General features: G+C 38.4%; 1 protein-coding gene across 1 annotated transcript in view; it reads left to right on the plus strand.

The window, feature by feature from the left end:
- Positions 1-22,931, plus strand: part of TRPC4 (transient receptor potential cation channel, subfamily C, member 4) — a 72,097-nt gene that overhangs the window by 35,376 nt on the left and 13,790 nt on the right. Inside the window, exons 4-6 of the mRNA XM_010130965.1 lie at positions 12,828-12,967; positions 18,554-18,867; positions 21,424-21,619. Coding sequence (XP_010129267.1) covers positions 12,828-12,967; positions 18,554-18,867; positions 21,424-21,619 — 650 coding nt within the window. The remainder of the gene's footprint in view (positions 1-12,827; positions 12,968-18,553; positions 18,868-21,423; positions 21,620-22,931) is intronic.

Raw genomic sequence — 22,931 nt, forward strand, 5'->3', positions numbered from 1 at the left:
GTCAGACTAACTTCAGTGGGTGAGATTAACATTTAACTATTAAAAAAAAATTCCTCTAGTAGATTTCCCCAGTTTTATATGAAAAGAAACCAATAAAAAAATCATTAGATTGATACATCCTTAGAAATAAATGCCACAGTGCTGAAGTGGAGCAGGGAGCTCTTCTGTGTTGTCCAGTTCCCAGGACACATATTAGTAGCTTTTAGTCCAGCCTTCTAAAACAGCAGGTGGTCAGTATCTAGCCAGCTTTCACAGTATCCTGAGGCTGAAGGGTGATAACAAACACATAGGTGACACATAGACCTTGACACATCAGAGTGGGTTTTATCATTAATCTTTACTTTTAAAAAAAGAAATTAGAGCCCAGAGAATAAGGCACAATTTGAGAAGGACAAGGGCTAGTTTCAGCTAAAGGCAGTTCCAAATATTTTGGTGACTAACTCCTCTCCAAAAAACATGCAGTGGGAAGAGAAAGAACCTCCATTGCCCTCAACCTCTGACACTGTTGTTTTCTTAGGGAAGGGTTTAAGTAACTCAGAATCCCAAAGCACTTGTTTGAAGAAGCCGTTAACCCTAAGAATTATGACTATCCAGATGACTATAATTTCTAAAAACAGCAGTAATATTTTCAGTTTAGACTCATATGGGCAGATTATGCCAGTACTGCCTATGCTGAATAAGCCTTTCCTCCTCAAGCAGAAGTCAAGGGAACTGCTTGCCTAAACAAGTATTCATGAGCGTGGATAGATATCAATAGTCACATACCGTGTAGTCAAATAGCTTGTCATTGATCCAGACTGTAATGTTCAGTACAACTGTGCCTTCCAAAATCTCTTGCATCTAAAATGATGTATTTTACACTCTAGTATCTAGTGGTTCCTAACTACTAGTTTCCTGTAGTACCAGTTTCATGTTTGCTGAGTTCAGCTTTCTGACTTTGGTTGCTCCCTACCCAAATAATAAAGCCCCAGATTCACCCATCATAGTTTCAGGAAATTCTGTAAGTGTGTAAGTTCCCCCTATTATTGAAGGAGGCAGACACACATCTCCACAGGACACTTCAGCTCACAGTGTGTGATGAATGTGTCTATTTCAGCTTTTTTGTTCGTTTATTTTTTTAAAAGGAATTCATCTTGGTCAAAACCTGCTGTTTTAATATTCACAGACATGCAAACTGTGGTCTAGTCATCTGTTAATGAACTAAATAGTTTTATAAATCCTTATCAATGAGCTGAGGTTAGTTTCCAGGCCACAGTTTAGTCTGTCATATCATCTTTTCAAACTATACAGTCATGCAGTATCCTTAAAAAGAGTAAATGCAGCACTCTTACACAAGAGAGCATAAATCTGAGGTTCATAGATATTTGCAATTTCTGGATGTAGATGAAAAATGCTGATGTCTGAGACAATACTAATGTGGCTCCAGTTTTTCTCCGAAATTGGAAACATGACCAAGTAAACCCTTTTCCCAAAGCAAAGGTTATCTTGGAGCAGCTACAGCATGACAAAACTATTAACATTATAAACAATAGAATTATTTCTTTGTCTTTTCTTAATTCATATATAAATATGCATGTAGTGCATTTCAATAGCTGCCCCCCTAATAATGAAGAAGAGCTCTACTTTCCAGACCTGTCAGTGACATGAATTTCAGCATACACATAATTCATAGAGCTTAAGAAGTTTCAAGATTGTCCATAACAATCTAAGTTCTCCAATGGTCAACAGTAATTAGCTTTTGCCTACTACTATGTAATAGAAGGCTGGATGTGCACAATTAGCACATTTTTAAAGTGTCACTAGAGTAGGAGGCTCAGAGGAATAACCCATCTTGGGGTACATTTCCATGGAGACTGTAGATTTTACATTTAAAAAGTCTCTTAAGGAAACTTCTGCATTAATTTTGTTTTTTTACATGATTAGATGATCACATGAGTGGTGTTAACAGTATGTGGTGATTATCCATAGAACAGTAAGCGTGTATAACAAGGCTAATGTTACAACTTTGAAAAGCATTTGTGGAAAAATCTCTTGGTGAGAAGAGTAAGAATCTCCTGTCCTTGCATTTAAACAAATAAGAAACAAGCTTTTGCTGGTAAGGAAAACTAATTTTGTTCTTATTAGCTATTGATTTGGGTTTCTCAAGCATTCCAGTTGCTTCACACTACAGAAGTATAGGCCTATTTCCTATACTTGAGAATCCATCACTGCTGAAATAAGGACAGGAGAAACAAGAACCCATCTGGGAAAAAAAAGTGAAGGAGAACAATATTTTCAGTTATCACATTCTCCATCCAGTTGTTGAGTGGCCTCTGAGTGTCATAACAATGATGCAAAGGGGAAATTAAATAAGACCCAGCCTTACCCTCTGTGTGCTTTGACTACAACTCACGTAAGGATCACATTGATCCCTATAGACTTGCCATACTTGTTCTTCTGCCCTAAACCCTGGCCTCAAACCTACCAGTGAGCATGCTAAATGTCCTCATAGTGGGCATTTGACTCACCAGGGAATGTTACAAAATTCAGAGGAGAAAGCCAACAACCAGACAAATTTAGTCCTTACTAGAGGTGGTTAAAAAGCTCCCTGCCAGTAGCTTGGGGTGGCTGCAGCAAAAAGAACAATTTTGGGGTAAATTTGGTTTTATGACTTTTTTGCTCTTTTATGGGTATATTTAAATGCTCATCATAATTATGTTGTTCAGAATACTGCCTGGAGCAGAATGTAGCCTTTCTGGATCTCTTCAACAACGTGTTCCCCTTACTTTCTGTCAGAGTGATTTAGCTATTGGACTACATGAATTTATAGAGAGTGTGGATGTTTGGGAACGGTGAAAGCTGCAGACGTTTGTGGTCAGCAAACTGCTGGTGGTATGTATGAGAGTGTAGAGTTTTGTCAGTACTTAGCACAATGTACATCCAGACCAATGACACAGCAAGACACTTCAAATGAAGTCATAGATATGACAACTACATTGTGCATCATCTTCCAAATTTGGTCAAGAAAGTGTTGTGTAAAAATTAAACAGTACAAATTAACATGTTCCAGGGAACAGGTATAAAGGACAATATGGCCTGCCAGATGAAACAGTACATAATTAGGAGTGACAAATAAAGTGCAGAAGAGGAAAATAATTCCAGACAAAGCTGGAACACAGACAGAAGGAAGGATAATGCACATAACGACTGCTCAAGGCCCTTTAGTCCAAACTACTGCTCAACACAGGCTAAACTGCAAAGATAAATCAGATTGCTCAGGCTCTTGTCCAGTCAAATCTTGATTTTCTCCAGGGACGGATATTCCACCACCTCTCTCAGCAACCTGTGTCTGTGTCTAGCCACTGGTGAACTTTTCTCCTGGTATCAGCTGGAATATCCCATGACACAACATGTACTCATTATCTCTTGTCCTTCCAAGGACAAGTTTGGCTCTAATTATACATAAGCAGCAATTTTGCTTGGAGATGACAGCAGCGATATCCCCTAATTAGTGTTCTGTTCTCTGAGTTGAACAGCTCCCTCAGCTTCTTCTTGTATAGCATGTGGTCCAGTCTGCAATCAGTTTGATGACCTTCTGCTAGGTTCACTTCCGTCAGTTAGTATCTCTAATTTCATTAGTGGGCCTAGTTTTGTGATCCCCAACAAAAAAGAGATATTAAGTAACTGATGTGAACCTAGTGGAAACATTAGGAGAGCCTGTTCCTGTCAGGACTACCTGAATCTTCCTGTAATAGGACTTTTTACTCAGTTACTTGTAGGTTTCCTAGGCTTTGAATATTTAAAATGAGCATTCTCTGTGTAGATGATTTTATTTTATGCTTCGGTTATTGTTGATGCTGGCTGATATGTCTCTTTCCGTGTTTAAGGTTTAATTTAGAATGGTCTTGTCATTTCCAAAACCGAGGCCAAAGAAAAACGTCTTCTTTTGATAATGATAAAAAAGTCACTAAACTTTTTCTTTGGGAAAACATTTTCAGTGGTGCCACAAACTCCAGCTGAAAATTGGTAGCCATATGTAGTTTTTTAGTATTCTAGTAAAAATCTACCCTAAATTTGAAAATCCTTTGTAAATGTGTCTCCATCTAAAATAGAGGTGCAGTGTTTTGGTTCCTGAATCCCATCCATAGTGTCACAATCAGCCTTAATTATTGGCTCCTAGTCACAGTGGCAGAGATGTGATCTCTGGACAAGGATACACCTGCTTAGCAAGCCTGGAATCTTTTAGTTCATCCTTCAAATCCTTTCCTAACCATTGAGGATCAGCTGCAGTTTAGGCTAGACTGAACAGTGCTCTTTCTATTATTACTGGCCTTTTACAGTGTTTAAATAGAGTACAGAAAATAAAGGGAGTTCTCTCCCTTACTTAACAATGTCTGAGCTCTTTTATTAGCTATGAAAAGCTTCCCTCCCACAGTCAATGCCTTAGAACTACAAACAAGGACTGTGCTTTTACAGGATAATACAAAATAATCATGTATATGCAAGTATTCAATGTAGTCAAATGCTTTCTTGCAATCACAATATTTTGCTGATGGAAGCAGGTTTTGACAGGATCCTGAAATACTCTTTGGACTTCATTCAGCCCTCTTTTCAGCTGAGTACCATTGTGCTTGTTCCTCTAGCATTCAAATACTTCACATTTTAACATTACAATCAGACAGCTCGAGGATAAAGAAAACAGAAGACAGCTACAGTGGATGTGCAAAGAGCTGGTAAGACGCAGTGTTTGAGATTCATTCCTCTTTCCAGTTCCTGATTTTCCTCTTGCCCAGGCTGCCATAGCACTCAGTATGCAGAGGCTGTGGACCTCAGTTAGGCACTTGAAACTCAAAGTGAGCATAAAATGCAATTAATTTATGGGGAATTTAGGTCTCTTCCATGGTGAGTTTTACTTTCAGTACTGTGTACTTAATCTAGACATTGAATCACAGGATATTTCAATGAAATAATAACTAAATAATAACTAAATAATAACTAATAATAACTAAACCCCTTAATGGGACTGTGCTCCCAAATATGAAGTCTAGACCCTCAGTATTGAGATGTTCAAGTATTTACATGCCTGTTAATGGGGAGAAGGGGATAAGCAGTTTCCTGAATCCCGAAACATCCACTTCTGGCCTTGCCTAGAGCTGCACATACAATTCCAAGCTGGTCTGTGAGAGAAGGACTCTGAGAGCTTCTGAGCAATGCTATAAAGGCCTTTCTATGTTTTGTAGACAAGCTATACATTAATTTATTCTGCCTGCAGGTTTTGTATCCCTTTGTGGATCTAAGCCTTGTGCACACTTAAAAACTGTATTTTTTACTATTAACTACCTAATAAGAATATATTATTCTGGCAACACCAAAAGAATGTAGTTAGGTGTTGGCAAAGATAAGGAAAACACAGGTGTTTGGAGATACAACACTTTAATGAATATTTGATTGCAGTACTGTACACATTGGATACATACTGCTTTATAAACTAAGGCTGTCTATGGTGATAGTTAGGATATAAGCCTTGCTCCTTACCCCCTTCACCGTTTGTGAAAGCAAAAAACTGGTTTCTGTATTAAAACAGTTTTGATAATTACATGCCACAAATAGTTTCAATGAAGCTGTGGAGATTAAAGGAATGAGTATAATGATGCATGCTCCACTCCTTATGTAAGCCTGATGAACAAGAGATTTACAAGCTGTGAATGAGGTACTCTTTTTTTTTTTTTTTTTTTTTAAGAGATTTGTAGCCTCCCGTGCAAAGTACCTGAGCAAATGGACCAATACTTTTGGCTGGCTAAATTTCCATCTACAGCATATTGTTGAGCAGAGTTGAAAAGCAGAAATGTACAGAATTTGTGTGCTCTACTTCTGTATTTATGTACCTGACCATAGCCCCTTACTCCAAACTCAAGCATTTAGCAAGTTTGGTTGTTATGAATCAGGAGATTAAATCAAAGTAAACATAAAGAAAGCGACTCAGGTGCCTACTAAGTGGCACCTGGACCCTTTTTTGAAGTCTGAAATACCCATAGAGAAGTTGTACCTATGATAAATACCCTACAGGAAACCCATACTTTTTTTGGCAATGCATGTGGTGGTCAGCTTAGATATGTAGGGCGTCGAAAATGGCACTAGACACTTCTCTTTGAGCACGTGATACATTCCAAAAATGCAAACATCTTTCATGTTTCCCTAGATCATGACAACTACGCCATCACCATCTGTAGTCCACTGGTGTGGAAGGCTTAGGTGCATGAACCTGAAATGGTTTGAATGAGCATGTTTGATTAATTTGAACTTTATTAACCACACTAGCCAACTCATATTGAACATAACAGTTAAACCAGGGTTACAATTTATTTCCGCATACATTTTATGACATTAAACATTTTTATTGGCTTTTATATCTGTCCTTTACCAAAATCCTGTTTTACAGAAGCAAAAAAATAGAAGAAAAAGGGACAATAATGTTAAGATGGATATAGTAAGTCAAATCTCATTTAATCTTCCACTATGATGATGAACTACTATTTATTTGCATTTCAGAACATTTTGCAAAGGAAAATCAAAAGACTGCTTAAAAAACCTTAACTGCTAATTACATATATTTGATTTGGCATTTATAGGAGTACTGTGAAAATCTTCCTATTCAAGTTATGAAAGAAAGTGCATGGTCTAAAGCTACTGGCTACTGTCCCTTCTAAAGATACTAGGTTAAGGGAACAGCTATCCCACTTACGTGGATTCCTTAATGCCTAAATACCCCAGCAACTGAACAATCTAATGCTAATGGAATAGGTGGTGAAACTAAGACATAAATGTTTGAGGAGCTGTTCAATGCTGATTGTCCAAACCATTGCACTTGCCATTCTGTAGTGGGTGAGATATATAGATATATAAAAAACCACTCTAATTCATAATGCCATGTCTAGACCAGCTTCATTTGCAGCTGATCATTGTTTCTTAAAAATTCTGCTTTTCTTTGAACACAATGCACCGACGGTACATAATCAGCACTGAGTATTCTCAGCTCTGGTATAGTTCAAACAAATGGCTCGAGTGCTCCATAATCCTTATATTGTTCGTTACATTCTCATTGCTCCAGAGACATTACTAAACTCATCTTCACTGCTTCTGTGAGGTAAGGCATTGAATTCAATTGTACAGATAAAAACGTGAAGACAATGAGTGAACTGAGGTTAGACATTATGTATTCTCAGGGTAGAGTTGTGTGCACAGATAATTTAAACCGGCAATTCCCAGACTCAGCTTGCTTGAGTATAACTGTCCTGGGAAGAGAGCTGGGACATAAATGGTGCTTCAGACCATGTCCTTCTCAGCTCTTTGCCTGACCTGACACAGAACCCAGACACTCTGCACAGTTGCTCCTCTCCCCAACAGCCATTTCCCTGGCCCCATGGGAAAGCAGAAGGCATGCTTTTAATTTTGGGCTTGTTCCTTTGAAATATCTGTATTCTGTTAACAAAATAGGCCCCAGAGATTGAGAGCTCCTGGATTATGCCAGGATGTCTCTGCATTCCCCTTGTTACCTTCATATACCTTCAGAAGAGATCAGTTCATCAGCTCAGATATAAAACGGAAGAAATATTTCAAGCCTTACCAATGCTCATTGAATTCCCTGGACTGACTTTCCTTTGCTTCAGAGAGCTTGAAGTCACTACCATCTTGTCTCAATTCTTGTATTATCTGTGAAAAACTCTAAATCACAAAGCAAAGTTGAGTTTATCAGTTATAGTTCTATAGTTCAGTGAAAATACATTCTCCAAGAAACCTACTAAAAGGTTATTGATGAACTTGGCATGCAGAGATTGATCCTGAGGAACCTCTTGCTTAAAGGTAAGGAACAAAACCAGGAGAGGACAACCAACCTTTTGCAGGAAAGGTAAGGCCAAAATTAGCTGGGGATTCACAGATATTTTTTAATACAAAAATAGTTTGGGATACTAACTTCCATATCTCTCTTTGACAAATCTTGATGTTATTATTTATGATGAGACTTTAACAATATTTATAATTATAAACAACAAAAGGGAAGGTTGTGGAGATGGCATAACATTTTTGTAAATTTCCACTGTTGCTGGAAAACTATTTTTGTAGTTGCTCAAGGTTCAATATAAGATAGGAATTTAGACAAGGTGTGTCTAAGATTTTTTTTGTCTTAGAACTTAATACGCCTTTGAATGGATTTCACAGAGGAGTTATTTCTTGTTTCTTTTTCATGGGAATGAGAGACAGGTTCCTTAGGAGTAAAATTGCAGGTCTAGGTAGCTGCAAACTGATAATGGATCAGACAAGATGTTTGAAAGTCTAACCTTCAACTTTACAACTTACACCCTTGATTAATGAGGTGAAAGAGCTGCATTATGTTGATAATTTCCTTGTAAGCGGCAATAAATGATAAAAACAGGTTGGTGGGAAATGGAGAGTTGAGGGTATAAAAGGCAGGTGTGGAATCTACTGGTGTGAAAAGATAGGAAAGGCAATATAGAAGCAAAGAGACAGTCAGACTATAGCAAAGATTATTCAGTTAAAACAGTGAAATCTGCTTTAAGTGGAATTATTTCATCTGAATACAGGCATCTGGAGGTTAGACACTTGTTTTACTTCATCCTGACCCTCTATGGCTCCCTTTTCATGTGGTGGGAAGATTGACCCACCTGCAGATGACAAGGTTATTTCCTTGGAGATGCTTGTTTCCTCCTAGGAAGGTGAAGAAAGATCAATGAACTTGTCCCCAGCATGACTGTCTAAAGGCTCTTGCTTTTAGATCTACCCCTTGTATTTGGCTAGTTCCTCTTACCAGTTTCTCCCCAGTACCTGTGTGCAGCCCAGTGATGTCCCCTATGCTTTTCTGAGATGCCTTCTTTCTTGCTGCTGAACACATACCTCTGACATCAACTCTGTCACCATGTGATAACGTTGCTTTGGCACGTTAATAAGCAGCCAAAGCCTGGTCTCTAGATGTCTTTCCCATGTGTACCAATGCACCTATTAGACAGTCTTACCACAGTCTTCTATTATGCCAGGTTGTATTTTGGAATTGACCACGAGTCTCCTTAGGTTTTAAAGTCAGGTTGTGTCCAGCTATCCATAAGAAAAGCGAAGTGTGCAAGGTCACACAGATAGTACTGCTCTGATCTCTGGATGCCTTTTTAATTTTTTTAAAAAATGCGTAGATTTTCCTACCCTTCTCCTGATTCTCCCAATGAATGTAACAGAACAATATTGACATATCATATCAGTCCCTGTGAAGATAAGAGCTGACTGACTTCTCCCCCACTACCCTTCCTTCTTGCAAAAAGATACAGTTATGATCAACAACAAGACTTCAAGACCTCTGACTATGTGACCATAAATTAATCCTAAACAGCACAATTTGGAATCCCCGAGGTAAGGCTCAGAATAGCTCCATCATATAAGCTCACCAGGCCTTGGAGAAGTTGCCAGCTTTGCAGAAAGGCTCCAGGATTTTAGAATATGCTTTTCTAGGATAACCTTTCAGATACACTTGTGAGGATTCACAGAACTCCAGAGATCCAAGTTCTTCCAGCATTCATTGCTCCGACTGAGCACCCCTCAGATACCTAGCCATAGAGATCTGGTACCTGATCTCAGCTTTCACGTTGAGATTGCCTTGGAGTTGTGGATTTTGGCAATCAACCAGAGGACTTTATCTTCAAAGACTTGCCTTCAAAAAGACGTGTCTGGGAAGCTCTACTATGCGTGCATGGATTATGTGTCTGTCACAAATGTAACATCTATCAGTCAGCCTATCTTTTCTGGAGTCCCATAGGATCTCAGTAATTGTACTTACATATGGAGTTTGCACTTAGATGCTTTGGCTGATACAAAAGATTAAACTATCACATCTCCACTACAGCCAACAAACATGTAGGTTTTCAAGTTTCCATTATCATTTACTTTAAAAAAACAAGATCTGCGTCAGGATGAACATAAATGTTGTGTTGAACGAATAAGAAGTTTAGAGCAACCACCATGACAATGTCAAAGTATACTGAGAGCTTTCAGCTGTCAAATGATTTCAACATTGATGGCAGTTTGGATTAGTCGTGTTTCTAATTCAAAATTATCAAATTTACAATATCCATATACTCTCTTCCACTATTCTGTAATAGGTCAGTATTTCTCTGTTAGTGCCAACTCTACAATTAAATTTCATTTTCTGAAGCCCTGGAAGTGCTTGGAAAAACAGTCTGTTTTTTCACACACAAAACAGATCAAATGCAGCAGTATTAGTCAGCACTTCTTTTTCAGCCTGTACATAATTATGTTCTATTTTAGGTAGTGCAATCAGAGGATACAATGCTGAACAACAGTCTTACAGAGAACAGCGCTGTTGCATTTGTGTCGGTTCACATCTTTGTCTGGTTGTGAATCACAGAATATCTTGGCAAAAGACTGTAATGAACCTACAGCCTCTCACTGAAGCATTCATCTTATTAATCATCTCAACCTATTTCTGATCTATTTTTAAAGTATCTTTTAAAGGAATGCTTAACTGTGGTGAATTATGAAAGAGTTTATTTAATTCTACGGATGTGTGTACTGATTTCTGTATAGCCTTTTTATTTGGGCATCTTCTATCAACAGCTTGTCTGCTTTCTGTGCCATAGCAGTATTCCCAGTGTCAAAGTCCTGGGACTGCATCTGTATTATTAAATAAAAAAGAGCAAGAAATTGTTCTCTAATACTGAAGCTTAGGGGTCATATCTGTATTGAACAGCCTTTGGCTCCAGGTGTCCTCCAAGCCGCAGCTAGGTTTCCTGCGGCACAATGGTGATTTTTATGTGCTGTTCTGCAGGTGGAGCAGGAGTGATTCAGAGCAGTGTCTGAAATGTGAGGGGCATATTGCAGGCCACAAAACAGCGGCTTTTATGACCTGATGATGCTAAAAGGTAGGGGAAGAGCTAGCAGGGATATTTGCCAGTACATGGACTGCGTGTTGAAGGTTGGCAGTGACTATGGGGGAAAGGGGAAGCCAGACCTGCTGTCACAGTATTCATGCTGTATGTCAGCAGTGACCAGCTCTTTGAAGAGGAAGTGGTTAAGTCATTCCATAGGTTGAAACAGGCAGGTGTTTAGAAGCCTAGTAGCCCTGTGAAGGTGCGTTCCCTTTGTGTTGTCACTTGGGCAGTTGACAGCAGCAGCGGATGCTGTTGGTGGATGTTGACCCCTGCCATGCAATAATGTTCAACTCTTTTCAGACTGTGACTCCTCACAACTGATTGAAGCTTGAAAATAAATGTTAGCTTCTCAATAGTGCTGTATTTTGTATATTAGTTTTACCAGATAACCTGAAGATAGAGTTGCAATCAGCCTGTCTAGGCTGTTCTAGACACTAAAACGGGCATATCCCACTTTCCTGTCTACATGTTCTGACCATGGTACTTCCTCAGAATGTGATAGCGACATGTGATAGTGACGTGGCTGAAAATTAACTCTAGAAAAATAGAAGTTTCTGGACCAGTCAGATCATTCAGATACCCCTGAGGCTCATGATGAGTTATGATCATGCACAAAACCAAGATGGGAACGTGGCTGAGATTTGAGGGGAGAAGGTAGTGACAAAGAGACTTTTGAAAGTCCTTTTGAAAGCAAACAGGAGACAGAAAGTCTCAAGCCAAAACACTACAAAATAAAATTGTACTCCTTCCATCTATCCCTCTCCTGACTTCCAAATAACTCAGAAACCTACCTGGCACAAACAAGAATAGACCAGGATTTACTTCTTAGGAATCATGTTTGAGAGAAGACAGCAGTTTTCCATGCAGTCAACTAGAAGATCATTGAGACAAAATATTGAGGTTCAAGGTGAATTAAGCCCAGACTAGAGCATTGCAGGACTCTATAGACCCCTGCACAAAAACTGTTGAACATTTTCTAAAGGAACACGTGATAAACAGATGGAGAAAAGCCATGTTGAACTAACTGTATCTAAGCATCTGTATGTGAGAGACGGATCTTTTCTGTGATGAACAAAAGGGAGAAATTCCTTTGAGAAAATAATAAACTAAAAGTTAAAAGCTCTGTTGGTATTATTATCAAAAAAGCTCTGTAGAAATAATATGAAATATTCATCTAAATGTCCCATGTTATTTTATTATAGCATATTATACAATAATATGGAGTATCTTCTTCAGAAGTTTTATGTTTATAGCATTAGAGTTTCCACACATAAAGAGTCTCTGAAGCTGTTAAACCAAGTTCATATCAGACAGCTTACAAAACTTCCCACTGGGGTTGAAATAGTTCTGTATCACTTTGTGTCCAGCACAGTGTGTGCTCTGCACACCTGAAAAAAAAGAGGTGATGAAAACAGAGAAATGAATCAGAAAAAATATTCCGTTGGAAATACTACTCTTTCCTATGGGAAAGGGAGACTTTAGTTCAGCATTGACAACAATAAATTCTTTTCCTTATTGTGTGAGTTCCAACTGAAATAAATGAATGTGTTGGATTGACTCCTGCAGTCATAAATTTTCCAGTTTGGATTATATTGCAGCAGATACCAAGACAATAGTCGACAGTGGTGACTGGTTTTAAGATCCTTTTTATACGTATTGAGATACAATGGGAAAAGGGATTGAAGAAAGCCAAAGGAATTGCACTTGTACAAGCAGATTAATTCCGGAAACATTAATGGGAAGATAAAATTTCACCTAACTAGATGTGTAATTTAGAGCACTTATCCACCTTCCCTTCATAATTAATGTAAGGAGAATCAATCTATTGTGAGATGTCTAGAATAGTCACAGCTTTTATGATTTAGTATTCGTGCTTATTGGATTATGTTCTATTTACAGGTTTTATCTGGGGTGAAATTAAACAGATGTGGGATGGCGGACTACAGGACTACATTCATGATTGGTGGAACCTCATGGATTTTGTAATGAATTCCTTGTACTTAGCAACAATCTCTTTGAAAATTGTTGCATTTTCAAAGGTAAACTTTAAAAAAAATTCAGCAGATATTTAAGATCAATAAAATTAGGCTTCTTCAAACTTCTGTATTTGGAAGTTCTCAGGTTTAGCAAAGCAAGAGGTGTTTGAATCTTCTGCAGCTATGACAAAAAGCTAGATCAGGATAAGAGCAAACAAAGAATTGTGACCCAGGCAATCTTTTGTTATTTGATTCTGAACAGTCATACTGTCATTTTCTTGGAAAATCATTGTTAATATTTAACGATGTTTGCATAAATTTATGTTTTCTGTTATTCTTTGCCTATTTTCCAGTAAGAAATTCTTGCCCCAAGATAATTTTATACTTAAGACAATTTTAGATTTTATGAGGCAATTTTATGCAACATACAAAACTTCCATACAGGGCTTCAAGAAAAATATTTACTCAAAATTATGGGGAAAAAAAAAGATAAAGAGCAAGATTTTAATTTTGCTTTGAAAATTTGTGGTAAGTGCAGCATGAAAAAGTAAAACAGAAGAGGATAAAATGGTCCCTTGATGCTGGGTATGTTTATTTTCTTATCCTTTTCATGGACTTTTAATGAGTAGTTTTATATTCCCACTGTTTGAAGTACCTTCCAGCAAAATAGCTGTTTTTTTCTAAAACATGGAACATGTATGTATTCAACATGAATGTGTAATATGATAGAAATTCCTCATAAAATGAAATATTTTATTTTAAAAAATGGTCTAAAGCTCAAGGAAACCATATCTGAAAGGAAATTAAAGCATTTCTCAGCATCTGTCATGGAGCTCTTATCACACCCAAGCAAGGATAACAAGTCTATTTTTACTGGCCACTGTGATCAGCATTGTTTTACAGCTGTTTCAAGTTCCCTGTTACCAGCTACCCTGTATGCATGGAAGGAGAGTCTCTCCTCTGCCAAGATCTTTTTGGCTGGGAAAAGAAGAGGAGGCAGCTGTCAAGTAGCTGGTTACAGCTCCCTGTCCTCAAACAGCAGCTGTTCCTTCTGCACCCCTGCCATTAAGTATGGCGGAACATAGGAACCTCTATTTTATATCATCTTGTTTCTATACACAAGGATCCATACGTCAGCTGATCAGGGGCAGAGATGAGCGAAGACCTGTGATCAGTTCACTCACTAGCCTCCCCTGTGACAAAGTTTCTGGTGGTCTGGCTGTCTGGCTGCAAACCTTTGGAAGTCTTCTCACTCAAAGAAATTTGGAGGTGTTGACTGAAAGAGCAAGATGATTGCAAGTGTGAGGAGAGCTGTCATTTAAAGATGATGAAATACCTTTTTACACACAATGATGTCTTATCATAAAGTGACTGGAATATAAATAGTCATTGCACTGTCCAATGTAACAAAGCAAGCAGTTCATTGAAAATGCATGTTGCCAAAGCATTGGAGATGGCCCATTACTGATCGCTTTAGAATAATATTAATTAGAAAACATTGCAATCCTTTCATCTTCCAGACAGCTTCTGCTTACAGTAATCAGATTCCAAGGTGACAGTATCTGGGATAATGTGCATCTATTACTCTCTAAAGTAATGCTTGCATGCCAATCATAATCAACAGAGTGCATAAAGCACTAACTTCGTTTCTGCAGCTATTTTTTTTTATCATTGCATGTGCAATCTTGCAGCCAAATACTTTCTGTTCCTTAAAGGACCCTCGGTTGTAGTTGTCAACTGAAACACATGATGATGTAATGAGCAGAGAAATAAAAGTGTGATTTAATACCCTGCCATATATCTTTCAAATACGTATAAGAGAGGTCCCCACCTCTATGCCAGATGACATTGAGAGGATGCCAAATGTAACTAGCCCACATTTTGATGTAAAACTTTTATTTTCATTTCCCAAGCCTTCAAGGCAGGTTTTTTCTAAAATACAGCCTTTCTGTATTTATTGAATCCTATAAGCCCAGTTCTTAGATGTATTCTACCTTCTATGAATCAGCTCAAGCCACCTAAGAAAACATTTTAACCAACTCCCTTCAATAAAATCATGAGAATGCCCTTATGCTACTGTCCTGTGTGATAAATATTCCCAGAGAAAAACGTAGTGTTTACTGCCCATTAGAGGCTCTCTGACTGACACATTAGTAAAGTAGATGGATATTATTTATAGCAGCTGATGGGATAGTGTAGAATAACAACAAAGAGTATAATTTGAGGATGCTAAGATAACTTATTGCCAGTATTCAGATAAAACGAGTACATCTCGTATTTTTCAAAGGGCTATGCTTTTTGTCTCTGATTGTATATCAACATATATAGAGTACATTGTTACGTGTTTTATGAGATTTTGAGATAACAGTTTTTAATACATCTAATTTGATGGAACGTTACAAATATAAATAGAAAATGCTGTTTTTTAAGAAAAGCAGTTCTTTTTACATTTTTGGAAGGTAATTTATTTTGTAGTGATGCATCAACTCAGGTATGGTGTCAACTTCTGTGCAGACCCTGCTTGCTTTCTCTTAAATATTTGTTAAACCTGAGTGTTGGACCTAGTGCTGCTTGTTTCCGATTCCAATTCCGAAGTTGCATGCAAGTTCATATTATGGATTATGTGTGTCAGCCACTGATATGAAAACCTAGTAAGGAAACAAGTTCCTAATCAAAGCAAGAACTCTGAGAAGTCACTAAAAATACGTTATTTGTCTCAATGTTTACTGGCTTAATGATTACTGTGTTAGATCTACTCTGTTCAGTAGTAAATAAGGTTATATTAGTCTTCTGCCACCAGTTCTGCAGAAGCTGACATCTTCCATGTCTGCATTGTAAAATAGTTTTGATCTGTTTCACCAGATTCACAGACCAGATGCCCATTTACATGGGAGGTTTAACCCCCTTCCCTCCTGGAAAAATTAGACTTGATTCCTCAGTGCAATTGCTGTTTTAAAGCTCTTTGCTAGGCCACCCCACTGCCCTCTTCCTACTGCTGCTCTGAAATTCAGCATAATGAAAGCAAAGATTGGGACATACATTTTAAAACAAGAAGAGTTCACACTGGCCTATAACCTTTCAGGAAAGGATTTGAAGTACTTTTCCTGAAATGGATTTTTTTGTTGGTTTTTTGGTTGTTTGGGTTTTTTTTTTTTTTTTGTTATCAGAAAAAAGGGGGTCGCATTTCACCAAGGTCCAACAGCTCATTAAACATTCTGGAGCCTGATCTACATGTCTGTTTGATTGAATGTTTTCAGGAGTGAAGCATCTACTGCCTCTCTGGGGAACATGTTCCGATGCTTCACCACCCACCTTGTAAAAAATATCTTCCTTATATCTACTCCAAATCTACTCTCTTTTCGTTTAAAACCTTTACCCCTTGTCCTATCACTACAGGTACTATTAAAAAGTCTGTTCTTATCTTTCTTTTATAAGGGACTTTCACCCCATTTAGGTATTGAAAGGCTGCAATAAGTTTTCTCCACAATCTTCTCTTCTCCAGACTGAACAACCTCAACTGTCTCAGCCTGTCCTCAGAAGAGAGGTGTTCCAATCCTCTGGTCATTTTTCTGGCCCTCTGGCCCCTCTCCAATAGGTCCATGTCTTTCTTGTGCTGAGGACTCCAGAGCTGGATACAGTGCTCCAGGTGAGGTCTCACCAGAGCAGAGTAGAGGAGCAGGTTCACCTCCCTTGACCTGCTGACTGTGCTTCTTTTGATGCAGCCTATGAAATGGTTGGCTTTCTGGGCCATGAACACACATTGCCACCAATATCCCCAAGTCCTCTCCACAGGGCTGCTCTCCATCCCTTCATCCACCAGTCTGTACTGATACTGGGGGTTGCCCTGGCCCAGGTGCAGGATCTTGCACTTGGCCTTGTTAAACCTCATCAGCCCACTTCTCTAGCTTGTCCAGGTCCCTCTGGATGTCATCCCATCCCTCAAGCATTTTAAGCACAGCACTCAGCTTGGTGTGATCTCTAAATTTCTTGAGGTTGCACTCGATCCCACTGTCTATATCGTTGATGAAGATATTAAACAGTACTAGTCCCAATACAGACCCCCGAGGGACGCCACTTGTCACTGATCTCCTTCAAACATCAAGCTGTTGACCACTGCTCTATGGATGTGACAATCCAGCTGGTTCTTTATCCACCGAACAGTCCACCCATCAAATCCATCTCTCTCCAATTTAGAGAGAAGGATGTTGTGGGGGACCATGTCAAAGGCCTTACAAAAGTCCAGAGAGATGATATCCATAGCTCTTCCCTTGCCCATTGATGTAGTCACTCCATCATAGTGAAGGCCACTAAGTCAGGCAGGACTTGCCCTTGATGAAGCCATGCTGGCCATCTCGAATCACCTCAGTGTCCCCCATGTGCCTTAGCAGAGCTTCTAGGGGGATCTGTTCCATGATCTTCCTGGGCACAGATGTGATACTGACAAGTCATTAGTTCCCAGGATCCTCCTTTCTACCCTTTTAAAAATGAGTGCAAATGTTTCCCTTTTTCCAGTTACTGTGGACTTGTCATGACTCCCAGGACTTTTCAAATATCATTGAGAATGGCTTGACAACTACGCCAGCCAATTCACTCAGGAATCTGGGATGCACCTCATCAGGTTCCATAGACTTCTGTATGTTCTTATTCATCAGGTGGTTTCAAACTACTTTGAGAGCAATCACCTTCTTTAGAGGGTCAGTATAGTGTGGACATGTTGTGATGTCTGGCTATGTTGTTTCATCTGGCCCCAGTGACACGGAAAAGTCCATTTCCTTACTACTGAGGGCATGCTCTGTGGCTCTGAAGGATGCATCTGTTTGGTCTAGAGTAGGTAAATACAGACCACACACTAGTCCCTCTTAGAAACCTGCTTCATATTATCTTGTCCTAGCCTATCATTTTAGAGTGCTTCATAGCATAGATTGTGCCCTCTGATACATTGTGTAAAACAAATTAACAAGTCCAAATAAATAGTAATGAGTCTGCTACAGTAGTTAAAACTTGGTTCAAAGTAACGTCTTTCATCTTCAAGAATTTTTTTGATAGAGCTGGAACAGTGGAGAGTCACAGTTCCAAGGAGCAGGTTCTTTGATAATGAGACACACAAACAGGTTGCCATGGTTCATTAAGAAACAGCTTTTTCATCATCTGTCCAGTGTTAGTAATTAAGTGGTATACTTATTCTTTGATTTAATGTTTTCTTCCAACTTGCCAAAGTTCTCAAAGATTTCTATTAATCATTGTCATATCTGCACTGTTATCCAAAGAAATAATTTACCTGATTTTACAGCTGAAAGTTTCTATGGTTCTAAAAACCTGTGTTTCAAAAGCCGTTCCTTTTATTCTTAGTCAAATTGGTTAGATGTGCTTTTGCTACTGTGAAAGTTACAAACAAGCACAATGCATGGGTGAAGAAATAAGAAGCATGGACCATCCTGCAGATAAAAATCAAGGACAAGTACACAGCTGCTGCCCATTTTTTGTTTTGGTGAGATAAAAATCTCTCCGGAAAGTATGCTTCTTTCCAAAAGATGTTTGCTTTTATTGTGCTATCTGCAAATTAATTGAACAGCTTATAAAGAAACTGACACAGTTGTATATACTGCATAAAAATAGAGGATTAATTTCTTCCCTTCTGCTTGCTTTCAGTATAGTGGGTTAGTTCCACGGGAGAGCTGGGACATGTGGCATCCAACCCTGGTGGCTGAGGCCCTGTTTGCAATTGCAAACATCTTTAGCTCCCTACGCTTGATCTCATTATTCACTGCAAATTCTCACCTGGGACCTCTGCAGATATCTCTAGGAAGAATGTTGCTGGACATTTTGAAGTTTCTCTTCATATATTGCCTCGTGCTGCTAGCTTTTGCAAATGGATTGAACCAGCTGTACTTCTACTATGAGACAAATGAACCTGGCAACTGCAAAGGAATACGATGTGAAAAGCAGAATAATGCATTTTCAACGTAAGTGGCTGATCTGTTTCTATCCCTCACTCACCACCCTGCCCCCAATATCTTAATCACTTAAATGTTATTTACAGAAAAGAGTCTTTCTGTTTTCTGTGGTGTTACAGTGGTGTCCTGACAGATGCATCTGAAGTTACTCTAACAAAAACCAAAACAGAAACAGAAACAAAACAAAACAAAAACATTAACATCACCCTGTAATTATGTTCATCCCATACCACAGTGAAGTCAAGATATCTCAAAAGATAAAAAGATAAAATAAAGAGGAGGGGTAGTTAATATGAGATTAGAAAGTACATATTTAGATTTAAGGGAAAAAAGGTCATTGGATGAGAGCTTGCATATCCAGGTAAGTGTCGTATTGTGTTTCTTCCATGTCCTCTTGTGGGCATTAAATAAATTTGGTGTTCTAAAATATGAAGATTCCTTGTAAATGTGATGAACTGAGGTGGTAAAAACATTCAGTCAGTTTTCTACTGACACTGAGTCTACTCTACACAATCAATTTCTGTATTCTTTCTGCTTTAAAGTTTTTCTTTCACTTTAAAGTCAATTTTACTTCACTCTGCTCGGTAGTACCTCTGTAGTACCAAGACACCACCAAATGAATACTATTTGTTTATATTATCTTTCAAATTTCAGTCTGAATCAAACTCCTGCTATAACTACCAGTTCCCTTTTACCTTCTATGGATGATATCTAGGCTGTTTTTAAAATGTATTTATTACCAATGGCCTCCTTTTCAAAGTAAGTAATTTTATAAAAATAGCACCTTTTATATCATCTTAATCAAATAACTTTGCTCAGGCACAGCATATTTATCTTGCATATTAATAACAACTTATGCAGGTCTAAACTATGTGATCTGAACAGAAAAGCACAAGAAAATTTTTCAGAGCTGGAAATTGAAGGAAGCAATATTATTTATCTGGGAAATAGTGGGGATTACTGGTTCTAGTGCCAGGAGGTGGTATCAAGGCAAACTGTGATGCCTTAAGAGCCTTTTTTGGTACTGTGAGCAGGGGAAAATTGTGAGTTTTCATTTTCTGCTGAGACAAGAGTAAACTGTACAAGAGACTCCAGAGCAGTACTATACTGCACATATACACTGCATTACAGGAGTAGAGATTCAGGACCTAGCGTTTCAACAAGTAAAAGCATACTGCCCTCTCAGGTAGCTCTGTACTGGGTTGCCTGACAAAGTTACGTTTCACAGATGATACCACATGGTGGGAAACTGGCTGAAGGGTTAAGTTTTGTCCAGTTCCGGACATCAGGTTCCAGCATGCAGGACCACCCAGGGTGGTACAAGTCCCCACAGTTCAGCAACCTCCCTGCTCTGGGTGCAGTGGGGACAGCACTGGTGGCCCATACATCTTGTCCAGGTAACCTGCTTCTGGTCTTGGGGTGAAGGAAGAGGAGAGGGGCCATGGGGAAAGCTCACTCTAATTAATCACAAGATACAGGACCAGACAAGCAGAAAATTTTGCCCCAAACTTTTCAGAAGGAAGGGTCTAACCAGGGCCTGGGTTTATGACACTATAGTATCACTGAACATGGTACAAAAGTGAAATTATGTGAAACTATCTAGTTACAGAGGATTTTTTAAAGCAGTAGGGAGTGGGGTCAGTAAAAGTGCCACCTTGGACTTGCGGAGGGCAAACTTTGACCTTTTTAGGAGACTAGTTGGTAGAGTCCCTTGGGAGACAATCCTGAAGGACAGATGAGTTCAGGAAGGCTGGACAATCCTCAAGAGGGAAATCCTCAAAGCTCAGGAGCAGGCTGTCCCACTGAGCCGAAAGACAAGCCAACGGAGTAGAAGACCACCCTGGCTGAACAGAGAACTTTGGCTGGGGCTCAGGAAGAAAAGAAAACTCTGTGGCCTATGGAAGAATGGCAGACTGGACTTGATGATCTTAAAGATCTCTTCCCTCCATATGATTCTATGATTATTTAGCTTTCTAGCTGTTGTCCCAAACTCCTCTAAGGAAATATAAAAGCACACGTTTCTTTTGACAGCAGCATGTTTGTCTTTTTAATGTCTCCATTCTTGACCAAAAAAAAAAAGCTAATGATAATAATGTCTTTCCAATTATACATCCTCTTTTATCTCAATGGCTCTCAGCATAAACCAGAAATGGCATAAACTGACAACACCAAGTAGGAATGAGGATACCAAATTGGTTTAATGTCTTGGTGAAACACAGTCACTGAGTTGCCTTTGGATCCTTATTCTGCCCTCTACAGTGAAGGCAAAATGTCAAAATACTTCAAAGGCAGTGTCCAAAATAAGATGTCTAGAACATTATCCCTCAGAAGTTTGAACAACATCAGCCTTTAATTTGCAGGCTTATTTATAGATGCAGTATTATATATTTAGCTCAGATTTGAAACATTAAGCCATTGTTTCCCTAGAAAGATATTCCATATGTTGCCTATATTGTGATAAGTATTATCTGTCTCAGTCAAGTCAAGACCTTGTGTGTGTTTGGGCAAAACCTGAAAAGTACCTGTATTGTTATACAACTGTTCCTTTTGGGTTCTCTCTTCCAGATTATTTGAAACGCTGCAGTCATTATTCTGGTCTATATTTGGACTCATCAATCTCTATGTGACCAATGTGAAAGCAAGGCATGAATTTACTGAATTTGTTGGGGCCACCATGTTTGGTACCTATAATGTAATCTCTCTGGTTGTCCTACTCAACATGCTAATAGCCATGATGAATAATTCTTATCAACTTATTGCTGTAAGTTGTTCCTTATCCTTAGAATATTTATAATATATATCTTCCCTCTCTTCCTACATCCCATTTTTCTGGCAGTGAACCTTTATTACAGACAGGATATTGGGACAAATTCTCTGATTTGTTCTAATTCTTTTGCACTGTTCTGGAAAGACACAGAAGCCAGACCCTAGCGGATTGGGCAGAGTGGAGTTTCCCCGTAACTCTGCATGGGAAAGAGGTGGACCTGATGCAAAAGTCAGCTCATGAATTAAAAATTATGTCCTGAAGTTGCTGTCAAGTGACATGGGCTACAGCCCTGCCCAAACCGCACTGTGTAGAACTTCTACTGAGAAAGAGACTCTGCTGAAGATTGTTCTGTCTCTGCTTTATTTTTTATACATTATATTTGTTAACCTTTAAAAGGTTTTTATTTTGGGATTTTTATATAGCGTAAATACACAGTTAAAAAAATTGGATGCCTATGTTTCACGGACCTATTAACAATTCAAACAAAAGGTCATGACTTCTCATTCAGCAGTGTACTGTTTTCTCCTATAATGAAAACTGTCTTTACTCTTACCAGAGCTGTTGGCTTATTTTTATTTCTCAGTATTAAGGAGAATAATGAAAATAAACATTGATGTTTTGATTATTGAGTATCTGGCTAAATATTAAAGGCTAGGTCTAGACCTGTAATTAAAGTTCTTGGCTACTATGTCTGTTGTCCAGATCTAATATTAGTAATTTAAACTTCTTGTTCAGCTGCTAAGATTTAGCAATCTTTCCACAGACTTTAGTTTTGATTTTTTCCAAACTTTTAAAACTTAAAAATTAGACAATATTATTAGAATCCAAAATAAAGAAAATTTCAAATAAAAATAAAAGAAACACCCCACAACCTATTCCAAATATGTAATTCTGAAGTAGGAGGGAAAAAAAGATACTCAACAGTTTTAAGTAGCCTTGTGATTTGTTGGATAAGCTATTTGTGAATTTCTGGGGCTGGCAACTACTAAGCGAATGCATGAAACTTATAGACTTGTTGAAGATGCTACACAGCAGAGTAATTAGTGATCTATGTGGAATAATGATGAGTGGCTATTATCACAAAACATCTCTCCCAGAAATGTAGCATTTTTCTACTCATAATTATCCATTGCTGTTTGAGAGACTTTTAGTTACTTAAAAGCCTCTAGCAAGGATTGAAAGGGTATATATACTGTGCATATCTAACTTCTTTTTTCCAAAGTAAATCAACTTAGCTTTGCTTTGTGGTAAAGACCTGTCAAAAGAAGATGCCAGTATTTTAACAAAAAAAAAAAAAAAAAAAAAA

This window comes from Buceros rhinoceros, unplaced genomic scaffold, assembly GCF_000710305.1.
Source record: "Buceros rhinoceros silvestris isolate BGI_N320 unplaced genomic scaffold, ASM71030v1 scaffold4032, whole genome shotgun sequence".
NCBI classification, from domain to species: Eukaryota; Metazoa; Chordata; class Aves; order Bucerotiformes; family Bucerotidae; genus Buceros; species Buceros rhinoceros.